Source organism: Sinocyclocheilus anshuiensis, unplaced genomic scaffold (assembly GCF_001515605.1).
Source record: "Sinocyclocheilus anshuiensis isolate Anshui unplaced genomic scaffold, SAMN03320099.WGS_v1.1 scaffold167, whole genome shotgun sequence".
NCBI classification, from domain to species: Eukaryota; Metazoa; Chordata; class Actinopteri; order Cypriniformes; family Cyprinidae; genus Sinocyclocheilus; species Sinocyclocheilus anshuiensis.
The window spans coordinates 114,764-139,910 of record NW_015552552.1 but is presented as its reverse complement, the minus strand read 5'-3'; the positions used below and the strand labels follow the sequence as shown (position 1 = coordinate 139,910).

Sequence of the window (25,147 nt, the reverse complement as noted above, 5' to 3'; positions counted from 1 at the left end):
TAGAGTACATAAAAATAATTTAACTGAAGTCCCCCGGGCATTGACAGCACCTCTCGGCCCCCTGCCGCTGTCCTCCCCAGTGGTCCACACCGTCGTAAACTACACCACATATCTGTTGCCCAGTCAGGAGCCATGTTTTACTCTGTAAACTTACCAGATGGGGAATTAAAAAGGAGTTACAATGAAATTCTAAATGAAAGGGAAAGAAGCGAGAAACCTAGGAACGAACTGGAATGAGCAAAAGCCTAATATTTCAAGGGAAAACAACCTTTAAATGCTAACATGTGGTGCTGCATGTTCTTGTACTTGATCCTGTAACCATTTGTCAAACATTATTAGCATGCATACAAGGAACTTTTTGGACTTTTTGTAAGCAAAATAATCAAGAAAATGAAAATATTCAATAACACACCTATTTAAGTCCAGAGAAACATATTAGCAATATCAATCATTATTGCACATACAACAAAATAATCAATAGGCTTTAGCTAGATCGCAGAAATTAATCACAATTTGCTACTTGCTAGTCAGTTTCAAGGAGAAGGATATTATCATTCTAAATAGCATTTAAAATTAACAAAAATCTGTATTTTTTGTCTATTGTCCTGGAAAAGGAATATGAAATAGTGAAAAAGTTAGCCAACTAGATGTAGCTTACAAATGACCTCAAAGCTAGCCTATAGTTAATAAAGCTAATAAATGACTGGTACACTGTATTAAGTAGCAATTCGAAAAGGAATCAAAATATTTTAGAAACAATATGTATATAAACAGAAGAATGAGTGACAAACTACTGTAATTGGACAGTTAGTCCATTGATACATTATACACTATGCACTTAAACTATGCTTTATATACTGTACTGTGTACTGTATGACATTTAGATGGCTAGTTTGTCATCCAGCATCGAGTCTGATTATTAAATCTACGTTATTAAAGCTAATAAGTTCATTAAGTGAACTTAGTGCTTGTCCGAATCCAATTTTGCTAGTTTAACGACGAAAAAAAAAAAAGTTTGGCACGCCAGGCGCATGGCCCAAAAGGGTTGTACCTATTCTCTTAATGAGCCATGGGTGTGTTTTGGGCATAACGTACAATAAACCAATCAGAGTCTCATCTCCCATTCCCTTTAAAAGCCAGTTGTGATGCACCATGTTGGATTATTTGCATAAGCATCTACTGAATTGCATCTATATCATTTACTGAACCAATCTCCAGAGAGGAAACGGATCTGCTCGTGTGCGAGGTTAAAGCGTACACAATAATAATATTTTACATTGTAATCCTTTCATTTTTAATATCTGGCTTGTGTGTGTGTGTGCTGCTGTGCGTCCCTGTGTGTATAATAAGCAGAGTGTGTACGCTATGCGCATTTTGCACCTGTAGTGCATAATACGAACATGCCCCTTAAATAAAAGAAATACTGCGTCATTGACTTTAGACCAGGTTTTAGTTGGCAGATTCAGTGGCAGAATCGTTTTCAGTTGCCTCAAAATAGCAACGTGCCAATAATGCGCCTGAACACACCTCGTTTTCAGACCAGCACGCCCATGGGCAAACAGATGGGTGCAAGTGCATTTGCTATTTAAACAACATGGCGCTGGACATGAAAATGATAACTGCGTCGGGCTGAAACTAGCAAAAAACACGAGTCGCACCTAGCGCTGCATTGCGCTGGGTGCATGATAGGGCCCTTTGATTTTTTTCAGTTAAATTAATGCATCATCTGGGTATTGAAGTACACTTCTTGTTGGAATTTTCGATGTGAACTTGTGTTGACTTGCACTGTTTATACTTCCAATTGGTGTAGAATAGTGTGCAGGTATGCAAATCGGGACACAACTCATCAAGTGTCCTGCTCACCTGTCAGATCTCTGTCTCTAAAAGGATCTTCCATTTCTGAGTCTCGAGAACGAGCCGCACTGTCACATTCTGGTTTCTTATACCTGATGGAGAACACAAACATGAGGCACTTAGTTACAACGTTTATAAAATTATCCACTTTTTTTTTTTCAATACAAAGCCATATCTGGATGCCAGAATATCACACAGACTTTGGACTCTTATGGATTCTTCTGACTCAGTAGGCAACCAACAAGGCACGACCTCTTAGAAAATGTTTAGAAATGTGCTTACAACCACTAAGAACACCATGGTGACCCCATTGTATCAACGTTTTGGACACCAAAGAAGTTGACTTGGAAACCAAATCTTCATGAACAAGCACATTTTCTTCATTATTTGTGAGTAGAGATTGCAGAGCCTGGCATTCACTCTAACAAGTCCTCAAAAAAAACAAAAAACAAAACAAAAGAGAACGCAGCCATACAAGTCCTGTCTCGGTTAACACAGCTATCCAAACAAATGAAAAAAATGACAAACTCCAAGTATTCGATTTCATTGTTTGATTAGATTTGGTTCACTGGTTTTTATTACACAAAATTGCACTCAAAACTGAGTGAGACAGACATAAGAATGCATGACACTGCAGCCTCACACAAGAACACCCCAAAAAAGTCTCGGATTTAACGGAAATGACTAGAACATCTAACCAAAAGATCAAGCTGTCTCAGCATGGTACAGAGGCAGCGTGGGCTCAGTGCCTGAATGCAAACTGCAAATTTCGTTCAGCTAGAACCAGTTGGCTAAACCTTCTCAATAATTCCAAAGCAAAAAAGAGAGCAATTGACACATTCAGAGCACATCTCCTAAAGTGGAAAATAAATCAGGGCTCGTAATGGGTAGAAACACATCAGGACGTGTCACGCTTTCAATTTGAGTCCTTTCTAAACAAAATTCAGCACTGACAGCTTCGCTCATGGAAAAATAAAAACTTTGTGGTTTGGAGGGAAAGCCAATTGTCATAACGTTCCACAACTAAACTAATCAGTCACAATGGATTGTATTACTGATGATTGCACTACTTAAAGCATTTTGAGATGTTTAGAGCATGCAAGCTCATCCAGAAATATGTTGTAGAAATAATGAGGTTATAACAGGCACAAATAACAGGCAGAGGCAGCGCTAATGGTACCATTACAAAATTTGTCAGAAGAACAAAAGGACTCTGTCTTACCTTGCAGAGGTTCCAGGTATGGGTCTCCCAGTGTCCACCAGCACACACCAGCAGTAACCAGTGGACTGGTGGCACTGGACCGGCTTGTAGAGGCCCTGCAGGCCACAGTCAGGGATGAAGATGGCTTCCCGCAGGTTCTGCCGAGCCTCATCTTGAGCGGTCTGCCTCTCCTGGTCACAAGAGGGAACTTTCTCTAAAACCATGAGAAACACACTCAATACACAGAAATAACTCGTATCAGGTAGTATACTTCAAATACGGCTTACCATTCTTTCACTATTCTTTAACTCTTTCCCCGCCAGCATTTTTGATAATGTTCACAAAACGTTCATGGTTCCCAGAATATTTTGTTGTATGAATTTCTGAACATGCAATATGTCAAAAGAAAGAACAGAGCCTCTGGTTTTAAACAAAATAAATTCTAGCTTTATGCATTTTTTAAATCAACTCTTGAATAATGGCAAGTGTCATAAAAAAATTAAATTAAATAAAAACAAAAAGCTGAGAAAATAGTGTTTTTGTCAAAGACTGCGTCCGCTTCGCAATCAGATCGATGATCAAAACATAGATGGTGTAGATAAATTCCATTAACATCCCCAAAGCTTGCACAGTCCTAAACCACTTCCTGGGTTGACATTTAATGCAGTAATGTTAGGCAGTTTTGACTTATATTCTGTTTAATGTTCGGTGATGATCGCTTTATTTTACATATGCATCTGCTTACATACGTGACTACTTATTTCTGCCTCTTCACATTGTTTTGATCTGGGGATTCAAAACTCTTTCATAAGATGTGCCTCCTGCAGTATAAAAGTGAACATTATGTCAATGGCGGGGCAATAACAGTTTTTACATCTATAGTCCATCAATATTAAAGGGGTCATATGATGCAATTTCAATTTTTCCTTGGTGCATAAAGAAGATCTGTAAAGTTGTAAAGTCAAAAAGGCGGGGCATAGAGGAGAAACAATAATGTACAGTATGTGGAAAATAATATGTTTTTTTAACTTTAAACCGCATAAACATTTCATTACACCAAATAATGTTCTTTTCAGCAGCATCATATGACCCCTTTAAGCAAGTACAAGGTACCACAGTCACTAAGCAAAAACAGAGACACCACATGGAAACTTTCCAATTATGAGAGGAATAGCATAGACATGGCAACTGTCAAAGTCAATGTAATTCCAGTCTTTCTGTTAGAGATATCAACAGATAAAACTTGTAAGTGTAGTAATGTACCTTTCTGGCATCCTTATGTGATTGCCCCTAGTGGCCAATATTGGCAACATCCTTTTAGCTGCAATAAAACTCACCAAATTTGTTAAAATTAACAGAGGCAAAATTGACGTAAACACTTTCAAGAGGCATCTCCCCTTTTCTGAAGTTCTCTGAGCCATTAGGATTCAATTTGCCTGTATTTATTAACACAAAGGACACTTGAGAGATGTTCTTTTAAATGTTTTAACGCCTTGTCTCATAAATCTCTATTTATGCTGAAATCCATTTAGTACGTTGCTCACTTGTAGTGCACTGTGCCAAGTATAACAGCACCACATGTTGAGGCTAATCCAGCTCGTGGGGTGCTGAAGAGCTTTTTAGCACTACTGATTCGTGTCATTTTTAATCAGATGTTTAGTGAATATCGTGCTGCAAGAACATTTATCAGAACTGCCATTCCCCTCGGCACAACAGCTTGGGACACTCAAGTTGTTAATTATTAGATTGCACAGATGCATAAGCTATACAAAAAAAAAAAAGTCTCTTTTCTTTCTTCTTCCTCAATTTGATGTCTTATTTTTGTAATGTTAAAAAAGGGCTGTGAATTGAATAAAAATATAACCAATTCAATTAAGTTACACAGAGAATCCCCAAATAAATGTTGACTCAACATGAAGGACGCATTTTTACTTAAAAAAAAAAAAAAAAAGATATATACGACCAGTATTTTTTCTAATAAAGTGGGTAATTATAACCATTTGACAAGTTATTTTTTTAACCATTTAATAAAACTAATTTGTAAATTACCAGATTGCATTTTCTGATTATCATTAGTTAACAACTGTTATAGAACACAGAGTTAAAAAAGGCAACTTTTCAATATAAGACTAACCTATGCTCATTGGAAATACATACCTCTACCTACATTTTTTCAAAACTCCAAAACCGTACCTTTACAACAATTCCAAAACATTTTTAATACATTATACATTCAAATATTTTTAATACATTAATGTTATGCATCACATAACCAGCTCCATACACCATGTATAGCTATTCTTATGTAGTAAACTTGTTCAGTAGATCACCGTGTACAACAACAACAGCTTTTGTATCCCACGTAGGGTTGCAAAGGGGTGGAAAATTTCCAGTAAATTTCTGGAAACTTTCCAAAAATCCCTGGAATATTCCAAAAAATCCTGGAAAGTTTCCAAAATTTCTGGAATATTTCTGAAATTTACTGGAAATTTTCCACCTTTTTGCAACCCTAATCCCATGTTTGCTTTCGTTACCACTATTGTTTAGGTTTAGGGTAAGGTTTAGTGTAGGTGGTACTTTTTTTCAAATGTAATAGAGCATTTACATTTTAGGGACACTCACTGGACATTTCATTCTCAAACTACCGCAATACATAACAACAACTGATGCAATAAAATGTAGCCTGATCCACATTCATCTGTTTCAGATAAAACTGAATGTGCTTTAACGTCACTCACTGGACATTTCACTTTAAAAGTGTCACAAAATGTGCAAAAAAGCGTAATATAATTCTGCAGAAATGTTGCCACAGGCACATATTTCCAATGAGCCTGGACTGGAAATAACAATCTTCACATAAATAGGAAGTGAAAAATGGATCCTTCATCAAATGTGTTATTTTTAATGCATTAAACAGTCCATATTAATTGATTATGTACTGAGATGGGACAAGATCTAGAGTGTAAGAGAATTAAGCAGAGGAGAACGGCACTACCCAGTCAGGGTTCGTCTGAACCTCAAAATGAAAACCATGAGCTACAACCCTGTTCAGTGTAACCAAATCCTGCTGTTTTTGCTTTTGTCTTCATTATAAATAGTTCTGGTAAGAGGACTGACAGCGTTGGCGTGATCGGGAACAAGGCTTGGGGTGTTTTAAGTGGAACCTGACTGCAAAGACAAGGAACGGGGGAGAGTTAGCCATCAGAGTATTAATATGTCCTCTTTTTCAGAGATGGGCTCACAATCCGCACTCAAGTGTTCACGGCAGAGTCCATGACTCCTGTGCTTCCCGCCAAAGTTCCTTCATATCTAAATTATTTAGCACTGTTTATTGTAGCGAGGGTATACTGGCGCCAAGCAGCTGGGATTCCCAAAAGAAAATTGTTTTTTACTCTCTCTCTCTCGCCCTAATACAATAAAACTGGACAGAAAAGGATGGACAGTCTCAGATCCCATTTAATCCTATTTACGTCACATTTTTGTCATGCATTCATTTTTTTTTTAAAATCTGCACGTAAAACTTAATCCGACCCTCCTCTCTTTTCGGAATACAGTCATTTTTATGCATTCTGTCCCTTGTTCCAAGAAGTGAGTTGCATGAGTTCTGTTTAAACAAACAGACATAAGTGAGAGTACAGCCGAGGTGAGACCTCATTGCTCATTGTTCCTCAGAATGCTTTGCTGTGGTTCCCTCTCAGTGTTTACAGGCTGGTATTGATTAGTTTATGTGTGGTATGTTGTAGGTAAACTCTGCTGATTTCCTCACTATCACGCTGAAAATCAGAGCCTCATGCCTTTCATCGTGCCAAGATCTGGCCAAACAAAATAGCTTGAAACTCAAACTTATCAGCCTCCTATAAACACAGCGTTCTCTCTCGCTCTCTTGTTTTCTCCTTTAGATGCATATATCTCACTCTCTCTTTCTATCCCTCTTTCTGCTGTCCCTCCAATTGTTTTCAGCTGTGAGGTAAGTAATCACTTCATTCTTGGATCTATGCATTCAGTGCTTATAAAGTAACAGAAGAGGGTATGATGGGCCAGAAGAGGAGGGGTGGGCACCATGTTCTTTTCAAAATTTAATATGCTACACAGAGGGGATAGAAAGGTTTATAGACACTAGTGTCAAACATTTCCTCATCCTTAGAAGTATTCTAACTTCTTCACTTTTATTTGCTTCATGTGAATTGGCCAGTAGTGGGTTTTGATGTATATCAATAAATACAATATGTTGTTTCGCCAATGATGCTTAATCATTTAAGAACTTCATGGGCATTTGACGTGCATTGGTTATTTGCCATATAGCAGATGCTTTTATCCAAAATGACTTACCATATTGGGTCATTCTGAGACAACCATTTGTGCCTCATTTTTGTGCCCTTGACTTACTACTTACATAATTAGTAGGATACAGAACTTAGTCATATCCGTACATATTCGTACATATCATATTTGTACAGATACAAATAACTGAAAGCGAATGGCAAAGGAAGCCTCGCACGTTAAAAAGACTGCACCCACTCTTACATTAAAAATAAGGTGGATAGTTAAGACTTTTAGATGCATACAACATAATCCATAGAAATGGATTTAACTACATAGAAAATGCAAAGAAAGAAATTCAATTTTTTTTTAAATTGAAATATTAGCCATGTCCCCATTAATCATTACATTTTATAGAATAATAATATAGGTTTCTTATACAGTAAGATAAATAGCATTTCATTATAATAATTTTCCACTGTGTGTATATATATATATATATATATATATATTTTGTTATAGTAGATTGCACTGGAAATGGTTGATACTACCAGAATTCCCGTTATTTATTCAAATAATAAGTAAATCCACACTGTGACTATCAGTAACAATGCATAAGGATTACAGTAGGAGTATTAGATTGAGGGCCTAAAAGGTGTTTGTGACCCTAAAACTTTGCGTGAGGTTGGAAAATGTGATTTTATTTATTTATTTTGAAGTTAATGGTGATCTTTTTAAATGATGTGATTAAAAAACAAATCTCTTCAGTTCAATCATTTTTAGTCACAAAGAACGATGTTTGTGGAAAAGTCCACTTTTTGGTAAAGTCACCCTGGGGTTAAAAGCCTTTTTTTAAGAGTCCCGTGGTGTCTCTGTAACTCTACAGATCTGTTTTTGCCAAGTGTTATCTGCATTTGAAGGCACAGAGACATTTGTATACAGTAGCTAGTTCAAACCACCCCCAAATCTGAGGGGACACTATGATAATCATGCTTGTTCTGTTTAATGGAGACCACAACCACAATTACTGTAGAAGCACACCATTTACCTCACCTTAGATGAGCACGTTCACATTTATAACATCACGAGTTGATGTGTGAAAGACCTAACTGATGCGTACCACCCACAATGCACTGAGAGATGGAAACTTGGCTTTCTCCGAGATTTACTTTAGCAGCAAAAGCAACATCTCAGTGTTTCAATTTACTACAGATCCCACACACACACTCCCAAGAGCAGCAACGTTGGAGCCCGACGCCAACTCCGTCACTTCTTCAGCAAAAGCACCCTTGTGATGACTGTGGATCTGCTATTCTTGTTGAAGAGTGTTGATGTGCAACAGATGCTAATTGGTCACAGGAGGAGACTCTGAAGCATTTCAAAGACTTGTCAGAGTAGATATACAACTTGTCTGCTCAAGGTAAGTGTTTCCTTCAACACAGAAAATCTTTTGTCAAAATTGTCTTTTTTTTCTGGTGGAATAAATAGATTATTTTTCAATGTCTACCAATTACAGGCCACACAGGCAATAAGTACACAAAGGAATACCACTGGAACTGCATATACACACTACACACACATTTCTCTGCCCTCAGTCATGAAATGTGCTCTCTTCCTGTGCTACAAAAATTCAGATCCCTCTACCTCTCAACCGCATTGCCCAAAAACCTCACAGAGCTTGACGGAGTTGACTGAGCATGCCCAGAGGGTGCTCGACTCATTTGAAGGAAATTGTAAAGGAGACACAGAAAGCTAAACAAATTACACAGAGGAGAGTTGAGACAAACAGAGAAAGAGGGGCGCCTTAATTCTACTGGTGTTATGTTTCTCGTCCCTGGACATGCTGAATATTAAATCTAAAACTGGAACAGAACTGTTGCACAATCAAGTGTGCCTGAACGCACAGACTTGGATGCTGCAATGGCGATGCTTTGAAATATTTCTGTAGTGTTATGTAGGTTAGCCAGCAGACTTATATGTGTCAACAAAGCTCTGCTCGAAAATATGTTTCAGGTCATTGCTGCTCTACGAAGGAAATAGACTTAAGGGATCTTCTTTCCATTTGTAAGTATAATAAATCAAATCAGCAGTAGACAGGCATGTCTGTTGTGAGACAACTGAATTTGATATATCAGAATATCAGATTTACAATTGGACGTTAACCATAGATAGACAGACAGATAGATAGAGATTCTCACCTGACTTCCTACTGTTTGAACTGTTCTGTTTGTTCTCTTTGTACACCAGCTGCTTAATCCACAACGTCGGAGCTGTAATCTCTGTTTAAAATACAACATAAAATTGATTTGCACTTGTATATCAGTAATATCCATAAATGCAAGACTCGTATTTTGTGTTTGTGTTGCTTGTGTTGCTTATTTTTGCATGGGGTCCAAACTTACCCTCACCTTCTGGGACAACATGTGTCTCCATGGTTGGTGTGGGCTTGGAACCATCATCTGGATTGAGGGTGAGAAAGAAACGGAAAGAGACTACCATTATTGAGGTTAATACAATCTACTCTCCACAACTGTTGAATGATTGGGATTTGCACATGGCCCGGCCAATAGCACAGAAAACAAAGTGGGTGAGGGATAGAAGATATAAAGTGAGAAAATAAAAGTGAAAAAACACAGATAAATAACAGTGTTTATCCACTCAGTAACACACACACACACACACACACACAGAACATATTCATACTGTTTAGATAAATGGTAATTCAATTGTATAAAAAGCCAATAGTAGATGATTTAACACACTCAAAGTTGTCAGGATAATTGAGAAATGTCAAACGTCCTACAGTACTTACCCACTTATGTTCTATTGCATTCTGGCTGATTTCCTTGTGGCTCACAGCATTGTAGGCCCTGGTAGTCGAGGGGCTAAAGCCACAGTGCTAAAGCCACAATAAGGTGGCAGTGAAACCAGTTCATAGAATACATGTAGTTCACTGAACTGAATTACAGTCAATGTGACAATCATTTTACCCTGACCACTGTTTACATTTGAAATCAATGTTTATTATATATATATTCTGAAGCAGCAGTAATATGATCTCTCTGTTAAAAGCTATTTTTAAAGATATTTTCACATCCAAGTCAGAGAATTTGTTCTGTAAGAGCAACACTGACAGCCACTCAATCATTTCATTAAAACAATTGTACACCTTAAATCAAACCAACCAACTTCAAGATTAATTTAAACATAACATTTGATTCAAAGTAATTAAAAAATTATGATGAATTCCCTCATCCTTTGTGAATTTAGAATTGCACGTTAAATCACTACTGCTTTAGGCTTTAGAGCACGGGTCACCAGACTCGGTCCTGGAGGACCGGTGTTCTAACAAATAAGGCTACCTATCAGATTATGCTACCAACATTGTATTTTTAATACTGTAAGGGTAGATTTAGGGTTGGGGTAGGTGTACATGTTAATAAAGCCTCACACCACATTAATATCATGCTGGAAGCAAAATCTGATAGGTAGCATTTTTTTTTTTTGCTGTCAAATTATGCTACGTTTTAATGGGAGGTAGCAAAATCTGACAGAGTAGCACAAATCATCAGAACACCGGTTCCCTGCAGAGTTTAGCTCCAACTTACCTCAATACACCTGCCTGGAAGATTCAAGTATACCTAGCAAGACCTTGATTAGCTAGTTCAGGTGTGTTTGATTAGGGTTGGAGCTAAACTCTGCAGGACACTGGCTCTACCAAGTTTGGTGACACTTGCTTTAGACACTTGCAGGGGTGTCAAACTCAATTCCTGGAGGGTCGGAGCCCTGCAGAGTTTTGTTCCAACCCTGCTCCAACACACATACCATGTATTTTTTAAATAAGCCTGAAGGACTTGATTATTTGGATCAGGTGTGAATCTAATGGTGCGTTCAAGTCATGTCGGATAGATCGTATTTATCTACGCACATGAACGCCACCACAAAGTCGTTATTACGAGTGGGAAACTCAAAATTTTCTTTAAGCCCCGAGTTTCCGAGTTGGGGGCGTGTCAATGAGAAACATGGCGGAATCAATGGATGCAACGTCTGTAGTTGACAGTAAATTTTTGTTTAAATTGATAGTTTAGTTGTCCTATAAACTCAAATTGGTCATGTTCTTGTTACGCAGCTAGTTAATGAAATCCAAGTAAAAAAAATGCTATCATTTTTGCACCTATAGGTGAAAAATCTTTTGATTTGCCATGTTGCATGTTGCATTTAGCCAACAGCTTTTTTTAATCTCTGTATTTTAGCATTTGTTGATGCTGAAAATCAGTTATACTGGGATCCTGGTCTAAAAAAAAATATTAAAAATGCAAAACACACCTGATGCGAATTCTTTGCTCTTCATTTTCTATAAGCAGAGTTAACAGACCCTGTTGTATTTTCTTGTAATTTATTAAAAGAAGGTACACCGACTTGTCAACTCGTACGTCCCAGGAGGACTTGAACGCAGCATAAACTCTGCAGGGCTCCCGCCCTCCAAGAATTGAGTTTGACACCCCTGCTTTAGAGGACAGTTCAAACACTGAGAAATGTTTCAAAATATGTTCTTTTGCATTCTGCATTGAACAAGAAATGCATGCAGGTTTGGAAAAACATGAGGGTAAATAAATCATTATAGAATTTTAATTTTTGTGGGGTGAACGATCCCATTAATGCTACAACATCACCGATTAAATGATGTTATGTAGTATGTAGCTAGCTAACAAGTAACCTAGCTAGCCTCCACTTGCCTGTAAAAAAAAAAAAAGAAATCTTAATCTTACAATGAGTTCACAGTCAGTTGTTTACAGACAATCTAGACTAACTAACTACATGTGGTGTTGTAGCTTTAAAGCCTAAAATACTATAATGATAAGATTCTTTACCTTTTAACAACCTCACAACTCATTGTTGGTATTTCTCAAAAGGTTTATAGTCCTGTCATGGCAACTCTGTGAGAGTTTAGCATGATAATATACATGGCAAAGTTAATGAGTTTGGTCTTGGCGGAATAGATCTGCTACGCGGCTGCTGCTGCGGCAGAACAAGTACGGAGACTTGCTACTGCCAATACATCCACAGACATGCTGCTGTGAAAGTAAGAAATACTGCTGCTGCACATGTAACATCCATAAAATAACCCCCATTTATAACATACATGAAATCACCCCATTGCAGATCTATACAGGTGGAGCTGGGGAAGGTGGAGGTTTCTGAAGTGCGCTGCAACTGCTACAGCAAGCACTATAGCCAAGTATTTGAATGTTGAGCAGCAAGCTCATTGGCTGCTGATACAAAAAGAACCAATCAGCTGCACTGTCTGAATAATGATGTGATTATCTCAGACTGAGTTAGACCTATGGGCCTGCACCACCTAGTTTCATGACAGAACTTTGTATTTATTGCTAAAAATCAATTATGCTATCAAAAGTGTGAATGGCATTTTTAATCCTAAACCCTACAGTTAATTTTAGAGACTCACATACAGTGGCACACAACCACCGTCCACCCGCCGGTCACATAAACATCTGTTGCACACGCACTTTGTCTTGAGTGCAGCCCAGTGCAGAAGAGGTGACACAAGATCTGAAAAGAACACAGGCAAACTCCATACCAAAACCCTATCTCACATTCCCAACACAACCTTCTCCCACCCCTCCATACTAACCTGAACATACTCTCAAACCCCTATACACCACCCTCGGGGCCTGTAAATGACAATCTGGCTTTCCTGAGTTAGGGCCCACAAAAGTAGGTGCCTGCCATTGCTGCTGTTAACATCTATATTAGCTGTTTGAGATTTCACTGCTGTAACAGAGACCGGTGGGGCTTTGGCAAAGCCCAGACTTTGATGTGTGCTAAGTTCTTACACTGGCTGTTAAATGGAACAACTGGAATAGGTTTTCATCCTTTACGGTCCTTAGAGAAACTTAAGTCTGAAGTAAAAGCTTGACAGAAAGTTGAGTCAGAGTCAGGCCAATGAACATGTCAGAGAAATACGAGGCACCAGTTGACGTCTTTTTGAATGTGTGGACACATTTAATCTTACATAAATAAAATGAGCCAAGAAACGCAACATTTAGTAATAGTGCAATTTAGTGTCCTGGTTTGTTAGCTTTCAATATCTCTCATACATAAGCACACACACTCACATTTCTGCGAAATTCAACTCACCTTTTCTGCCAGAGCTAGGAGGTCCTGGTGGCTTATCGGTTACTGACCCTTTGAAGAGAGAGCGGAATGTTTACTCAACTTTAGCAATGCATTACAGTAACCACTTCACTTTGGGACAACAGGTTAAAATATGTACAACTTGCACTTGTAGGAACACAGCATGCACTAGAAAAGTCATACAAAAGATTACAAAATGCAAGTGATAATTGTAACAACTTACACATATAAGAGAAACAGGAATCAGTTCAAGAAAAACAAATAAAAGACCCTCCAAAAATCCAACAGACCACTCTGAAACCACATTTTCACTGCTGAAAATGTTGAAATGTTATTATCTAGAAATTAAGTTTCCTGTATTTTCACGTATATATACACACACACACACACACACACACACACACACACACACACACACACACATGGAAAAATGGTGTGCAATGCTACATATTTTATTTAGGTAGTGAAACTCACCACAAAAATGGTTACAATTATTTACATCCATTATTCTTATCTCATTATTATTATGAATTATATTAATATTGATTACTGTTATTGTTATTGGCAATAGTACTGTAGACACACCTTCCTGCAGAATATAGTTCCAACCTTGTTCTAACAGACCAGTCTTTAAGCAATTGTTTTGAGCATTTCTGTTGTACTTGTACTACAATATGGTTTTCATGATTTCATGACAAGTCCCCTGTGTAGACATCAGTGTAGATATTTATGATTAGCTTGTTGTGTTTGATTTGTGTTGAAACAAATTTCTGCAGCAAGACATATCTCCAGGATTGAGTATCCATGAATAAAACACACTTTAGTGTGACACAGAAAAGATCAAATGCATTGAGGAGGGGGTAGTTATGTACAAACAATCAACAATCACATTGATCCAAGTACGTGCAAATGCTCAGGATTAAAGGCATGCATAAATTCAAGATTAGACAGTCGAACCAATTCAAATGCTGGAGAGAAAGAGAACTTTGAACAAAAGGGCTATTTGGAATGAAATTTACTACCTGACAATCCACTTGTCCCAGCACGAGTTCCCATAAATTCACGGAAGTTTCCTGCAAACGTGTGCAAGACATTTAACTTATGTGGTGATTCATGGGATTCACTCATTTCTGGGACAGGACTGGTCCATCTTTTGAACATTCATGAGATGTAGAACACTGAGCCAAGGTTGAAGCCAAATAATTAATTTGGGTGTGATGTTATTGCAAAACACCACTGGTTGACACTTCAATATAAATATTTTACTTTTGAATGAAACAATATTAAAATTGCAAAGCAGAATCTTACGCAGGACAAGTAGCAGGGAGAAAATCTAGGAACATATTAAACAAGTATTAGACAGTAAACAACTTAAAGTTGATAAAGTTTAGATATTGAAATACTTTCCACTATACTTTCCACAGACAATATACTGTAAGCCTTTCATTAATTGACACACTCAAGATGGAAATCTAACATACTCCACAGTGCACTGTACAATCTGTTAATTTTGAAAACTAGTATGTTTAACAATGCTAAACCATTTCTTTGGGGGGAATTTTGGTTATATACCTGAAATAAGGTCTGTGGTGAACACACGCTCAGGATAACTTCACAATTTATTCTATGGCAAAATACACGAGTAATGCCCCATCTAATTTAAAGATTGTACTTGTTTTGGTTGCTGAAAGTGGTTGCTAACAAGTGGCTAAATGGGAATGCAGGGACATTAAAGGGTTCGTTCACCCAAAAATTAAAATTCTGTCATTAATTACTCACACTCATGTCGTTCCAAACCCGTTAGACCTTCGTTCATCTTCAGAACACAAATTACAATATTTTTGATTAAAACTTTCTGACCCTACATAGGCAGCAACACAACTACCACATTTAAGGCCCAGAAAGGTAGTAAGGACATCATTAAAATATCCCATGTGACATCAGTGGTTCAACCGTAATTTTACGAAGCTACGATAATACTTTTTGTGTGTAAAAACTCTCTGCTTCACATTCCATGATGAGGAATGCATGCGTCGAAGACTGACATGGAAGAGAAGAAATTGTTGAATAAATTTGTTATTTTTGTTTTCTTTGCACATAAAAAGTATTCTCGTAGCTTCATAAAATTATGGTTGAACCACTGATGTCACATGGACTGTTTTAACGATGTCCTTACTACCTCTCTGGGCCTTGAACGTGGTAGTTGTGTTGCTGTCTATGTAGGGTCAGAAAGCTCTCAGATTTCATCAGAAATATCTTAATTTGTGTTCTGAAGATGAACGAAGGTCTTCAGAATTTTCATTTTTGGGTGAACTATCACTTTAAACATCATCAAGCTGAACAGATAAACTCATCTACTCACTTTTTCAATGTTTAAAACTGCATTCTTGCAAACTATTCTAACTCAAGCTTTCAGGAAAGACAGGAAGAGTTGTCAGAAGAGACTGGAAGAGTTGTCAAAAATTCTCCAATGGGAAAATATAATTGGGTTTTTGGAGGGAACCAGGTTGATGCTAACTTTGGGTTGGCTTACAAAAATACATAAACACTGCAGCACTCTATTACTTCCAGTTTATTTCTCACAAAGGAAATGGAAGGTAAAGTTGGGTGCATTGCAGTGTGGGATGTTATACTGTATTTTGGCAAGTGTAGTAGTAATCCATTTTTCCATTCATGAAGATATTAAAGTTATAGTGTACTGTGCCCACTGCATACTACAGAAAAAGTAGTATGATAGCATGTTATTCTAATCAAAGCCTGTCACTCTGTGTTGCTAGCAACACATTGCTCTTCATTTGAGTGGCCCAATATAATGACACTGACTTAAACAACAGCATGGTTTGGAGGCAGGACTTCCTGTCTATCCATACAATACAATGTTTGGGAAATCTCTTTGGAAACCTGCTTAGTAATTACATTCTACAATTCTGTTTGGTGCCACTAGTGGTGCAGAAATGGTAAAAATGGTAAAAATAAATAAATAAAGATCCCAAGGAGATAATATATTTTTATAATGGTAATAATAAACATTTTAAAATAAAATAATTAATTATATGGAACAGGCAAAAATCACAGGTGTCTCTGCAGATGAACTCAACTGACAAGTGACAGCTGGACGGGCCATCCAGAAAGCTAGGTGAAATGTAGCATCAAAGTTAGGTAAGCACAAGATGGCATGTGATCATAAAATGTCAAGACACACAAGAGGGAAAAAAAGAACTACAACCAGGTGCTCCAATCATAATGTAATCAAGTTCTGGCAGGAGACGGTGGTGTTATCTCCAACAGAACAATCATGGCCATTAGAGCAAAGTGTTCCCATTCATTTACGAAGAGAAAAGCTCCCTCATTCCAACCCTCCGCTGAAAGCAGTTATACAATGACGAGAGAATGAGAAAGCAATGATGGAGAAGAAGGAAAAAATGGTTGAGAATGAAACAGATGAAGACAGAGACTGATTGAGTGTGAATTTGGAAAGAGACAGAAAGAGAGAAAAGCAGAAATGCAGAACCCGTAAAGTAGAGAGAAAAATGGATGAACTTTCGGAGTCAGCCTAAGTCCTCCAGGATATTATCCATCACCTCTTGGTTCCATGCACAAACACAGTAGAAGTAAACTAAACAGAATGGGGGCTAGAGTTTAACATCACGCTGACTCCATCAAAACAAAGAGCACAATTTAAATCAAACAAAGTCTAATGGCTTTGAAAGTGATGGACTACAGGCACAACTTCTTGACCGAGGCACCTGATGGTTTAGCGGTTCTGCTTTTCAGCACGACCTAAACACAAAGCGATAATCCAAGCAAACAGTCTAGAGATACTATCTGCATACATACAGTACCTGAACACACTGGCGTTTTGTTCTGGACAGAAGAGCCACTGACTGGCTTGCCATCTGTCGTCACGCACCAGCAGTATCCTGTGAGGGTGTGACATTGGACCTGGGGCTCTCATAAACGATGAGGCATTAAAAGCTTAGGCGGACTGGATGATCGCTGTTTAACAAAGTAAGGCGCAGGTGAAATAGAGGCTGCGAGTCTATAAATGCGATTTAATGTACACTTTCCATTCAAATTCCCTATACGGCCGTACTGATGAGAAACACAGGGAAGTGCAATTTTTTGGGAGTCTGGGGAAGATATTGGAAGGCTAATTTGTTCACTAGGTAGGTTTGCTTTAGGATTTGTCGATGTCAGAAACAACACATAAAGTGCAGGGGTCTGGAACTCTGACAGACCTGGGCAAATGTTCCATCGTCATTGCATTCTGGGATAAAAATGGATTCCTGTGGCCTCTTGGCCTGTTCCAGAGCCTGAATCCTCTCAGTCCGGCATTTCGTCTGGGCCGCTTCTGCAATATAGATACAAATATGTCTAATAACACATACTTGACATTCACAACGTTCACAATTATTTGCTAAATATGGACAATTTTGGTACATGAGGCTAGGGAATGTCAATGGGAATGTCATGGATTTGATTCTGAGAGAACTTTTAGTAAAATATACCTTGAATTCATTATATGTTGCTTTGAGGGGGGAAAAAAATCTAGGAAATGCATAAATTGAATTATACATAAGGGCAAATCATGGGAAAATTCACATACAATAAGACACCAAACATACTCCCACACTTTTCCCATACTTTTTAACCAATGAACTCCATTGACCTTTCCAGTTGCTCGTGATTACCTATTACAGGATAGGTATTTTGAATGGTCTTCAAAAAATCCTTTTACAGAAATTTGACTCACAAATACCAACTATATTTTAAATCTGAACAACTAGAAAAAGTCGATGGAAATTACCATGCCATTTCCATGACCTTTTTAAAGATATTATTAATGTGAGTATTCCAGACTTGAAAATCACCATTTTAAAATAGCCTGATATTTCCATGACCGCTGAAATCCTGAAAATAATTAACATAAGCATTACTGAAGATAGGATTATTGGAAAATTCAACGCATTAAACAGCCTTCGAAAGAAACCTCATCACTTGCGGTAAGAAATGCATCATGAAGATTCTTAATCTTGAAACTTCTAAGGATGGAAAATATGAAGTTTGAAATGTCAAAGCTGAGTGTCGTGTTCCAGCATGTAAGCACTTGGTCATTTTGTATGAAAACTAAAGTATTTAGTCATTCTAAGACAAATAAACAACGCTTACAAGTTGGACCTCAGTGCTGGGCTGCACCCAAGATGTGGGGAGGCTAAAAACCACGTAATCATTTTCACACTTTTGTCCTTTAAGCTATTCACAGTTAAGTTCTCAAATGCATAGACTTATAAAAAATATATATACTTTCAATATACTTTCAAATACACATAAGGATATGAACTCAGACAGACGTAAGCATATTAAGCACACAAAGACACAAATTGCAAATCTGCCCTGCATGTCTGAAAGCAGATGCGCTCAAATCATCCATGATGCAGAAATGAGAAACACCTGTTGAATCTGTAAAGTCTGTGACCGATTGGCTGAGAGAGGCAGGTGGGCTACAATCAGTAATAAGAGATACATTTTACAGTGTAGGAAGCTTCATTGATTATAACAGGAGATTTTTTTTGAGAATGCTTAAACTTGCGCTAGACTGAAGTCAGTAATGTTCTTTGCTTGTGTTCTTTATATACTTTTTTTCAGTGTTTGAATAACCATTGAAATTAAAGTGTAAAAACTAATAACCTACAATGTTTTTTTTTTTATTATTATTTGAATTGTATTCACGTTAAAGGGATAGTTTACCCAAAAATGTAAATTCTGTCATTAATTGACAGTTTGCTAAGGCAGGTTTTTGTGAAAGGAGAATTACTCACCCTCATGCCGTTTCAAACCCGTAATACCTTTGTTCATCTTTGGAACACAAATTAAGATATTTTTGATGAAATCTGAGAGCTTTCTGACCTTACATAAACAGCAACACAACTACCACGTTCAAGGCCCAGAAAGGTAGTAAGGGCATCATTAAAATACTCCATGTGACATCAGTGGTTCAACTTTAATTTTATGAAGCTACAAGAATACTTTTTGTGCGCAAAAAAAATTCATAAAATAAAATTAATTAATAAAAAATAAAAAAACGACTTTATTCAACCATTTCTTCTCTTCCATGTCAGTCTTTGACACGTGTTCATGAGAGTACCACAATGTATTTAATGACAGAATGTTCATTTTTGGGTGAACTATTTCTTTAAATACAAATTCAGTCATATTAAAAACATTTTACATGACACCCATATCTGGTGCTTGCCTAAAACACCGGGTTTATGATGTGTGTAGTTAATAGATTACACTAACAGTAAGCTACTTTTAGCCTTATCCTGGAGTTGGTTCACCCTCCGCCTATGATTCCTGACACTTTTAACTAACCGCCTAACACAATCCAGTCTAAGAAATTGATGATGCAGGCTGACCTTGACTTAAAGCCAGTCAATCTGTCTTTGAGCATGTGAACACGGGCTGCAAAAACGTACATGCATACCAGTGGGCATACGCGCTTCCTTGGTAGTTTGCTCTAATGCTCCGGGGACTGTATATTCTGTCTAGACTGACACGCACACAGATGTGTTCTGCTGCCTTGATTTGAGATCGGCCACCAAAACTGCATCCCAATTCGAACAGAAAAAAAAGGTGCAAAAAGAGAGGCCAAAAGTGATAGTGCAGTTTTAAACAAATGAATCTAAAAGTTAAAAGTGTAAATAAAAACCTTTATACAAAGAAGTGAATAGTACTTTTTCAAAAATGTTTAAAATCATGTACACTCACATGAGATGAAGACTCCAGTCGTATCAGTAGCCTTATAAAAGCTGTTTTATTTTACATGGAGCGGATCACCTCATGGGGGCAGACATATTGAAATCACATGACCAGATGAATACTAACCACTTTATTTTTTGTAAACCCGTTAAATGATGACTTATTGCAAATGGGATGAGTTAATCACAGTTGAATGCATGCAAATTATTTACATAATTAGCACTATGCAATGGCATTTGTGAAACTTTAGCTTTAGCATGATGCTATATTACTGTCATACAGTCTTAATCAGGCAGTTACTTTTTCCCATTTATTGACTGACAGCACTCCTGTCCCCATGTTGAGAGAAATCAGTAAAAGTAATGTAACACATTACTTTCCATAAAACGTAACTATAAGTAACATAATTAGTTACTTTTTAAAGAGTAACACAATATTGTAATGCACTACTTTTAAAAGTAACTCTCCCCACTGCTCATAAGTAAAATCATCAGTACTTGAGTGCACAGTATAGAAATATACAAACTGGGAAGCAGTCACAGGGTGCAGAGTTGGAAGAATCGTGTGTGCATATGTAGGTTTTCATACATTTCATACCTGTCAGCTCTTTGACCTCTGAAACAAGTGTGGGCGCAGGAAGAGGCTGATCTATCCTCATCCAGTTTTTACCTGAAATTGCAAAATAGATAAATAAATACATACCACGTAACACAACTGCTCAAAGAACGGATAAGTTTACGGTAACTTATGTTTCAGTTGTGTTAGTTTCTTCTGTTTTTGAATCAGGTCTTTTATTCTTTTTTTGTGCTTTCATTTTGAGGTTCTCGTTCCTATTTCCTGTTGTCTTGTTCATTGTTTCATGTGCCTCATGTTTCTGTTTCCTATATTAGTTGTTTTCAGCATTGCATTTGAATATGCCTACTTCTTTACTATATAGTACACTAAAAGAGCAGTCCGATGAACACTTTACTATCCCATGAGGCCACGAGAGAGGAGTCATGAATGCCACGAAATTGATAATGTCACATGGCAATGACAACATGGATTACATTAATACTACACACATTTATTCTACATAGAATGTCTGAAGAAGTTCTTTATCACATATAATACCCAGTCAAACAGTATGTGATTATGCATGAAGCAAAGTTTCTTTCAGGATTAGTTTTCTTGACAGGAATGAAAATGAGGCTGTGAGGTATAGAGGTACATTGTGTTAAATGGACTGTACACTGCTTACACTTCACCAAAACATTTCTCAAGTTGTTCCATTGCCTGAACTATCCCTTTAATGTTTCAAAATGCACGTGATAATAAGGCTTGTTTTCATATAATACTTTTTTTTTTTTTTTTCAGAAATTCTCACCCAACAATGTGTGATGTCCACTGACCTTTGCATCTGCCCCTGTGGGCGAGGGTGAGTGTGTGGTCCTTGCATTTCGCCCTCTCCAGGTCACAGTTGGTATCATAACTGCGTCCGTCTGACCCACACACAGGCTTGCCGTGACTCCTGGAGCACGGAGGGGAACATGGGCTCTCTCTGTCCCCTATAAGCCACTGCACACACATGTACACATATATGAAGTATATTTAAAGAGAGCACTGAGGGCATGAGAGTATAATAAGCTACGGAGCACTTGACAGAATACCCTAACTAGACTCTAATGGGTGTGCAATAAATTAAAGAGAGCTGCTGAGCTGAGCTGCAGCTCAATGAGTTTCACAGGTTTTAGTAGCAGGAAGACTCAGATTGCTTAGTGCAATTTCCATGAATCATGAATCTGAAAATAGCTGAGCTCAAATACCATATAGCCATATATAGACTGTTTTGAGTTTTCAGAACAAAGACATTAGAATTAATAGAAGAGACAGGCAAATCTAAACATGTTGTACAGACTAAAATTGTAATTGTGCAAATTCAAAATATGGGTAATTCCTATCTATCTATCTATCTATCTATCTATCTGTCTGTCTGTCTGTCTGTCTGTCTGTCTGTCTGTCTGTCTGTCTGTCTGTCTATCTATCTATCAATATATCTTGTAGAAAAAACAATCTATAGAAAAATAGCCAATGTCCTGTCACAAAATTACCACTACATTTTCCATTAACATTACAGACATTTCCTTCAACCTTAAAACACAACACGATGCAATGCATAATTCAAAATACAGGTAAAAATCAACACAGAAAATTTCTTAATATTAACACAGTACAGAGGCCCATATTTTTCAATGGGCAATGTTTTCATTCTGATTTGGTCTATCCAATAACATTCATTCTATCATTCATTCATTTGTTCATTCGTTTATATTATTTTATTTTATTTTATCCAAATAAAACTGAATTTAAGTACTATTAGGAATGGATTCAATTGTGAAAATAGCTCCTCCATACCAGAATGGAACCCCCCTTTTTTTTTCACTGGAATGATTATGTATTGTGCACAATTAGACCTGGAACGTGCCTTACAAAGTAAATGGATCAGTTTTGATTTCATATTGATTTTACTGAAAGAAAAGGTCTGAGAATACGAGAATATAACAATATAAAACATGAGAATTATAAATATAATATAATTACTATAATTATTATAAAAATAATATATTATTTTATTCTCCGTTACATTAAGACATTTTTTTTATTCCTTATAAATCATTGTTCCAATTGATTAATATGCATCAATAGTATCTTCTTTTAATTTACCTTATTGTTTTTGTCATGCAACCGGATACCTCAAATATACAAAATCCTTTCTGAATTTTCACAATTTCAGAGGAACACATATTCCCCTAATCTTTGGGAGGAACAGAAGCATCTTTAGAGAGGTAAAGAGAAAGGAAAGCAAGTTGAGCTTTCAAATTCACTATAGATTGTGCCATAGCTGCTGTCCCATCATGCAGTGTGGCTTCTGACACTGCAGTGGTCTCACAGCACAGCAGGTATACAAAACTGGAGAACCTCTACTGGAAAAAAGGTAGCTCTAGCCAGAAACACAGGGCACATTTTCCATTTTAACACGACCCATCTGAATAACCAGAGCTGACCGTTTCTGATCACACACACACAGCAAACAACAAAACGTTGCTTCAGGACTGAATCTCTTGAGCTGAGCAATCAAGCAAATGGAACCAAATGATGTCACTAATAGTAGACATGAACTGAATCAGTCTGAATGCCTGATGACAGACAAACCAGACTTTTTCCCCCCTTTCAGCTAAGTATGGCATTATTAAATCTGGCTCCTTTACCATGTACTATATGCTGCTTATAAATAAGTACTATACACACTATACAACTTATAAATGAATACATGTTATTAGATTGTAATACATACTCCGTTAAATTCATCCACAAGTATGTCCTAGTATATAAATATATAATATATTTTTATGTGTTCACACTGTATACTTTTTAATTCTCACTTGGGTAAATAATCCAGAACAGCCACATTAAAAATTAATACCTATAAGCAAATCTTGAATGTTGTTTAAGATGGGCCAAAATATTCCTGGTGAGAGCTGCCCGGTCGGTCTAAGTAGCACAATAAATGCTGTATCCAAAGCAAGCTGTTTTAAAGGTGATTTAGAACTGAGTACACGTCCAGATGGTGAGTTGCCTATTTGTCCGTTTTCTTTGAAGGAAACCAGGAAAAAGAAAGCAACAGGGGTCCCACTTTATATTAGGTGGCCTTAATTACTATGTACTTACATTTAAATTAATGATTTGATACAATGCACTTATTGTGTACATACATGTTTTTACATTGTACTTCAAAAAAAAAATACCTGTATGTAATTACATCTGTAATTAATTTATGTTATTACATTTATAAATACACTGTTGACCCATCCCTTACACCTTAACCCACCCTTAAACCTACCCAAACCACCAAACCTGTTCCTAACCGTACCCATATCCCACCTCAATAGCAGCAAAAGTGTTTTGCAATACAATATGAACACAATAAATACACTGTACTTATGTAAGTGCATAGTAGTTAAGGCCACCTGAAATAAAGTGCGACCGCAACAGACAAAGGTTCCATAGACAAGCAGTTTTATAATTCATCTTGACTACATGAATATTTCAATGATCTGTTCTGTCTGATGACATTTGTTATGACAGAAGGCATAAAAGATGAATACTCAGTTGTATAACCTAAAGTGCATGTCTTTATAGTCTAAGATTCATCTACAGGAGCTGTGGTTCTCAGATAAGCCTTAAGGGTCAGAATTAATAAGATCTCTTTTCATTTGCTCACCCTCATGTTGTGCCACCTGTATGATTTTTCTTTTGTCTCTTTTGTCTGTGGAACAAAAAGGAAGATGTTTTGCAGAATATCTGGATTTTTGAGCTCTAAAAATGGTATCAACCAAAAAAAATTGCTATATATTTTTCGCTATATTGCAAGTCTTTGGAAGCCATACAACAGCTTTATGTGAGGAACAGGGTGAGATTAAACATACTATTTACTTAAAACCCTCTACCATAGCTCTCAAATATCATTGGCGGTTGTACACATTCAAATACGACTTATCAATGATGTCTACTCATTGGTCATCATGAGCAATCCTTCATTGCATGGAAAAGAGCTTCAGGACATTCTGCAAAACATTTTCATTTTGTGTTGCACAGAAGAAAGAAAATCATACATCTCATACAAGAAAATTAAACATCATACAATAAAATCATACATCTCAAACAAGTTTGGGACAACTTGAGGGTGAGTAAATCATTTTAAGTCCTAATTACAGTAAATGGATAAAAAAGCACTCCAAAATTCAGTTGATTGCATTTAATATTAACTTAAAATATAGTATAATAAATTTTCATTTTAAATTGCAACTAACATGGAATTATGTGTCTGAAAACACATTTCACAATTCACACACACACACACACACACACACATGTGTG

The 25,147-nt window shown here is 37.0% G+C and overlaps 1 protein-coding gene across 12 annotated transcripts in view; it reads right to left on the bottom strand.

The window, feature by feature from the left end:
- Positions 1–25,147, bottom strand: part of smoc1 (SPARC related modular calcium binding 1) — a 64,074-nt gene that overhangs the window by 18,739 nt on the left and 20,188 nt on the right. The window contains exons 2-13 of one of the 12 annotated variants that reach the window (XM_016455043.1): positions 21,622–21,787; positions 20,828–20,899; positions 17,710–17,822; positions 17,314–17,413; positions 14,494–14,544; positions 13,475–13,522; positions 12,783–12,886; positions 10,128–10,214; positions 9,718–9,774; positions 9,514–9,594; positions 3,077–3,267; positions 1,864–1,946 (exon numbers count right to left, since the gene is read on the bottom strand). In XM_016455043.1, the coding sequence (XP_016310529.1) occupies positions 1,864–1,946; positions 3,077–3,267; positions 9,514–9,594; positions 9,718–9,774; positions 10,128–10,214; positions 12,783–12,886; positions 13,475–13,522; positions 14,494–14,544; positions 17,314–17,413; positions 17,710–17,822; positions 20,828–20,899; positions 21,622–21,787 (1,153 nt within the window). Of the gene's footprint in view, positions 1–1,863; positions 1,947–3,076; positions 3,270–9,513; positions 9,595–9,717; positions 9,808–10,127; positions 10,215–12,782; positions 12,887–13,474; positions 13,523–14,493; positions 14,545–17,313; positions 17,414–17,709; positions 17,823–20,827; positions 20,900–21,621; positions 21,788–25,147 lie in introns of all 12 variants that reach the window. The other 11 variants (XM_016455044.1, XM_016455046.1, XM_016455045.1 and 8 more) reach the window with 11 other exon arrangements.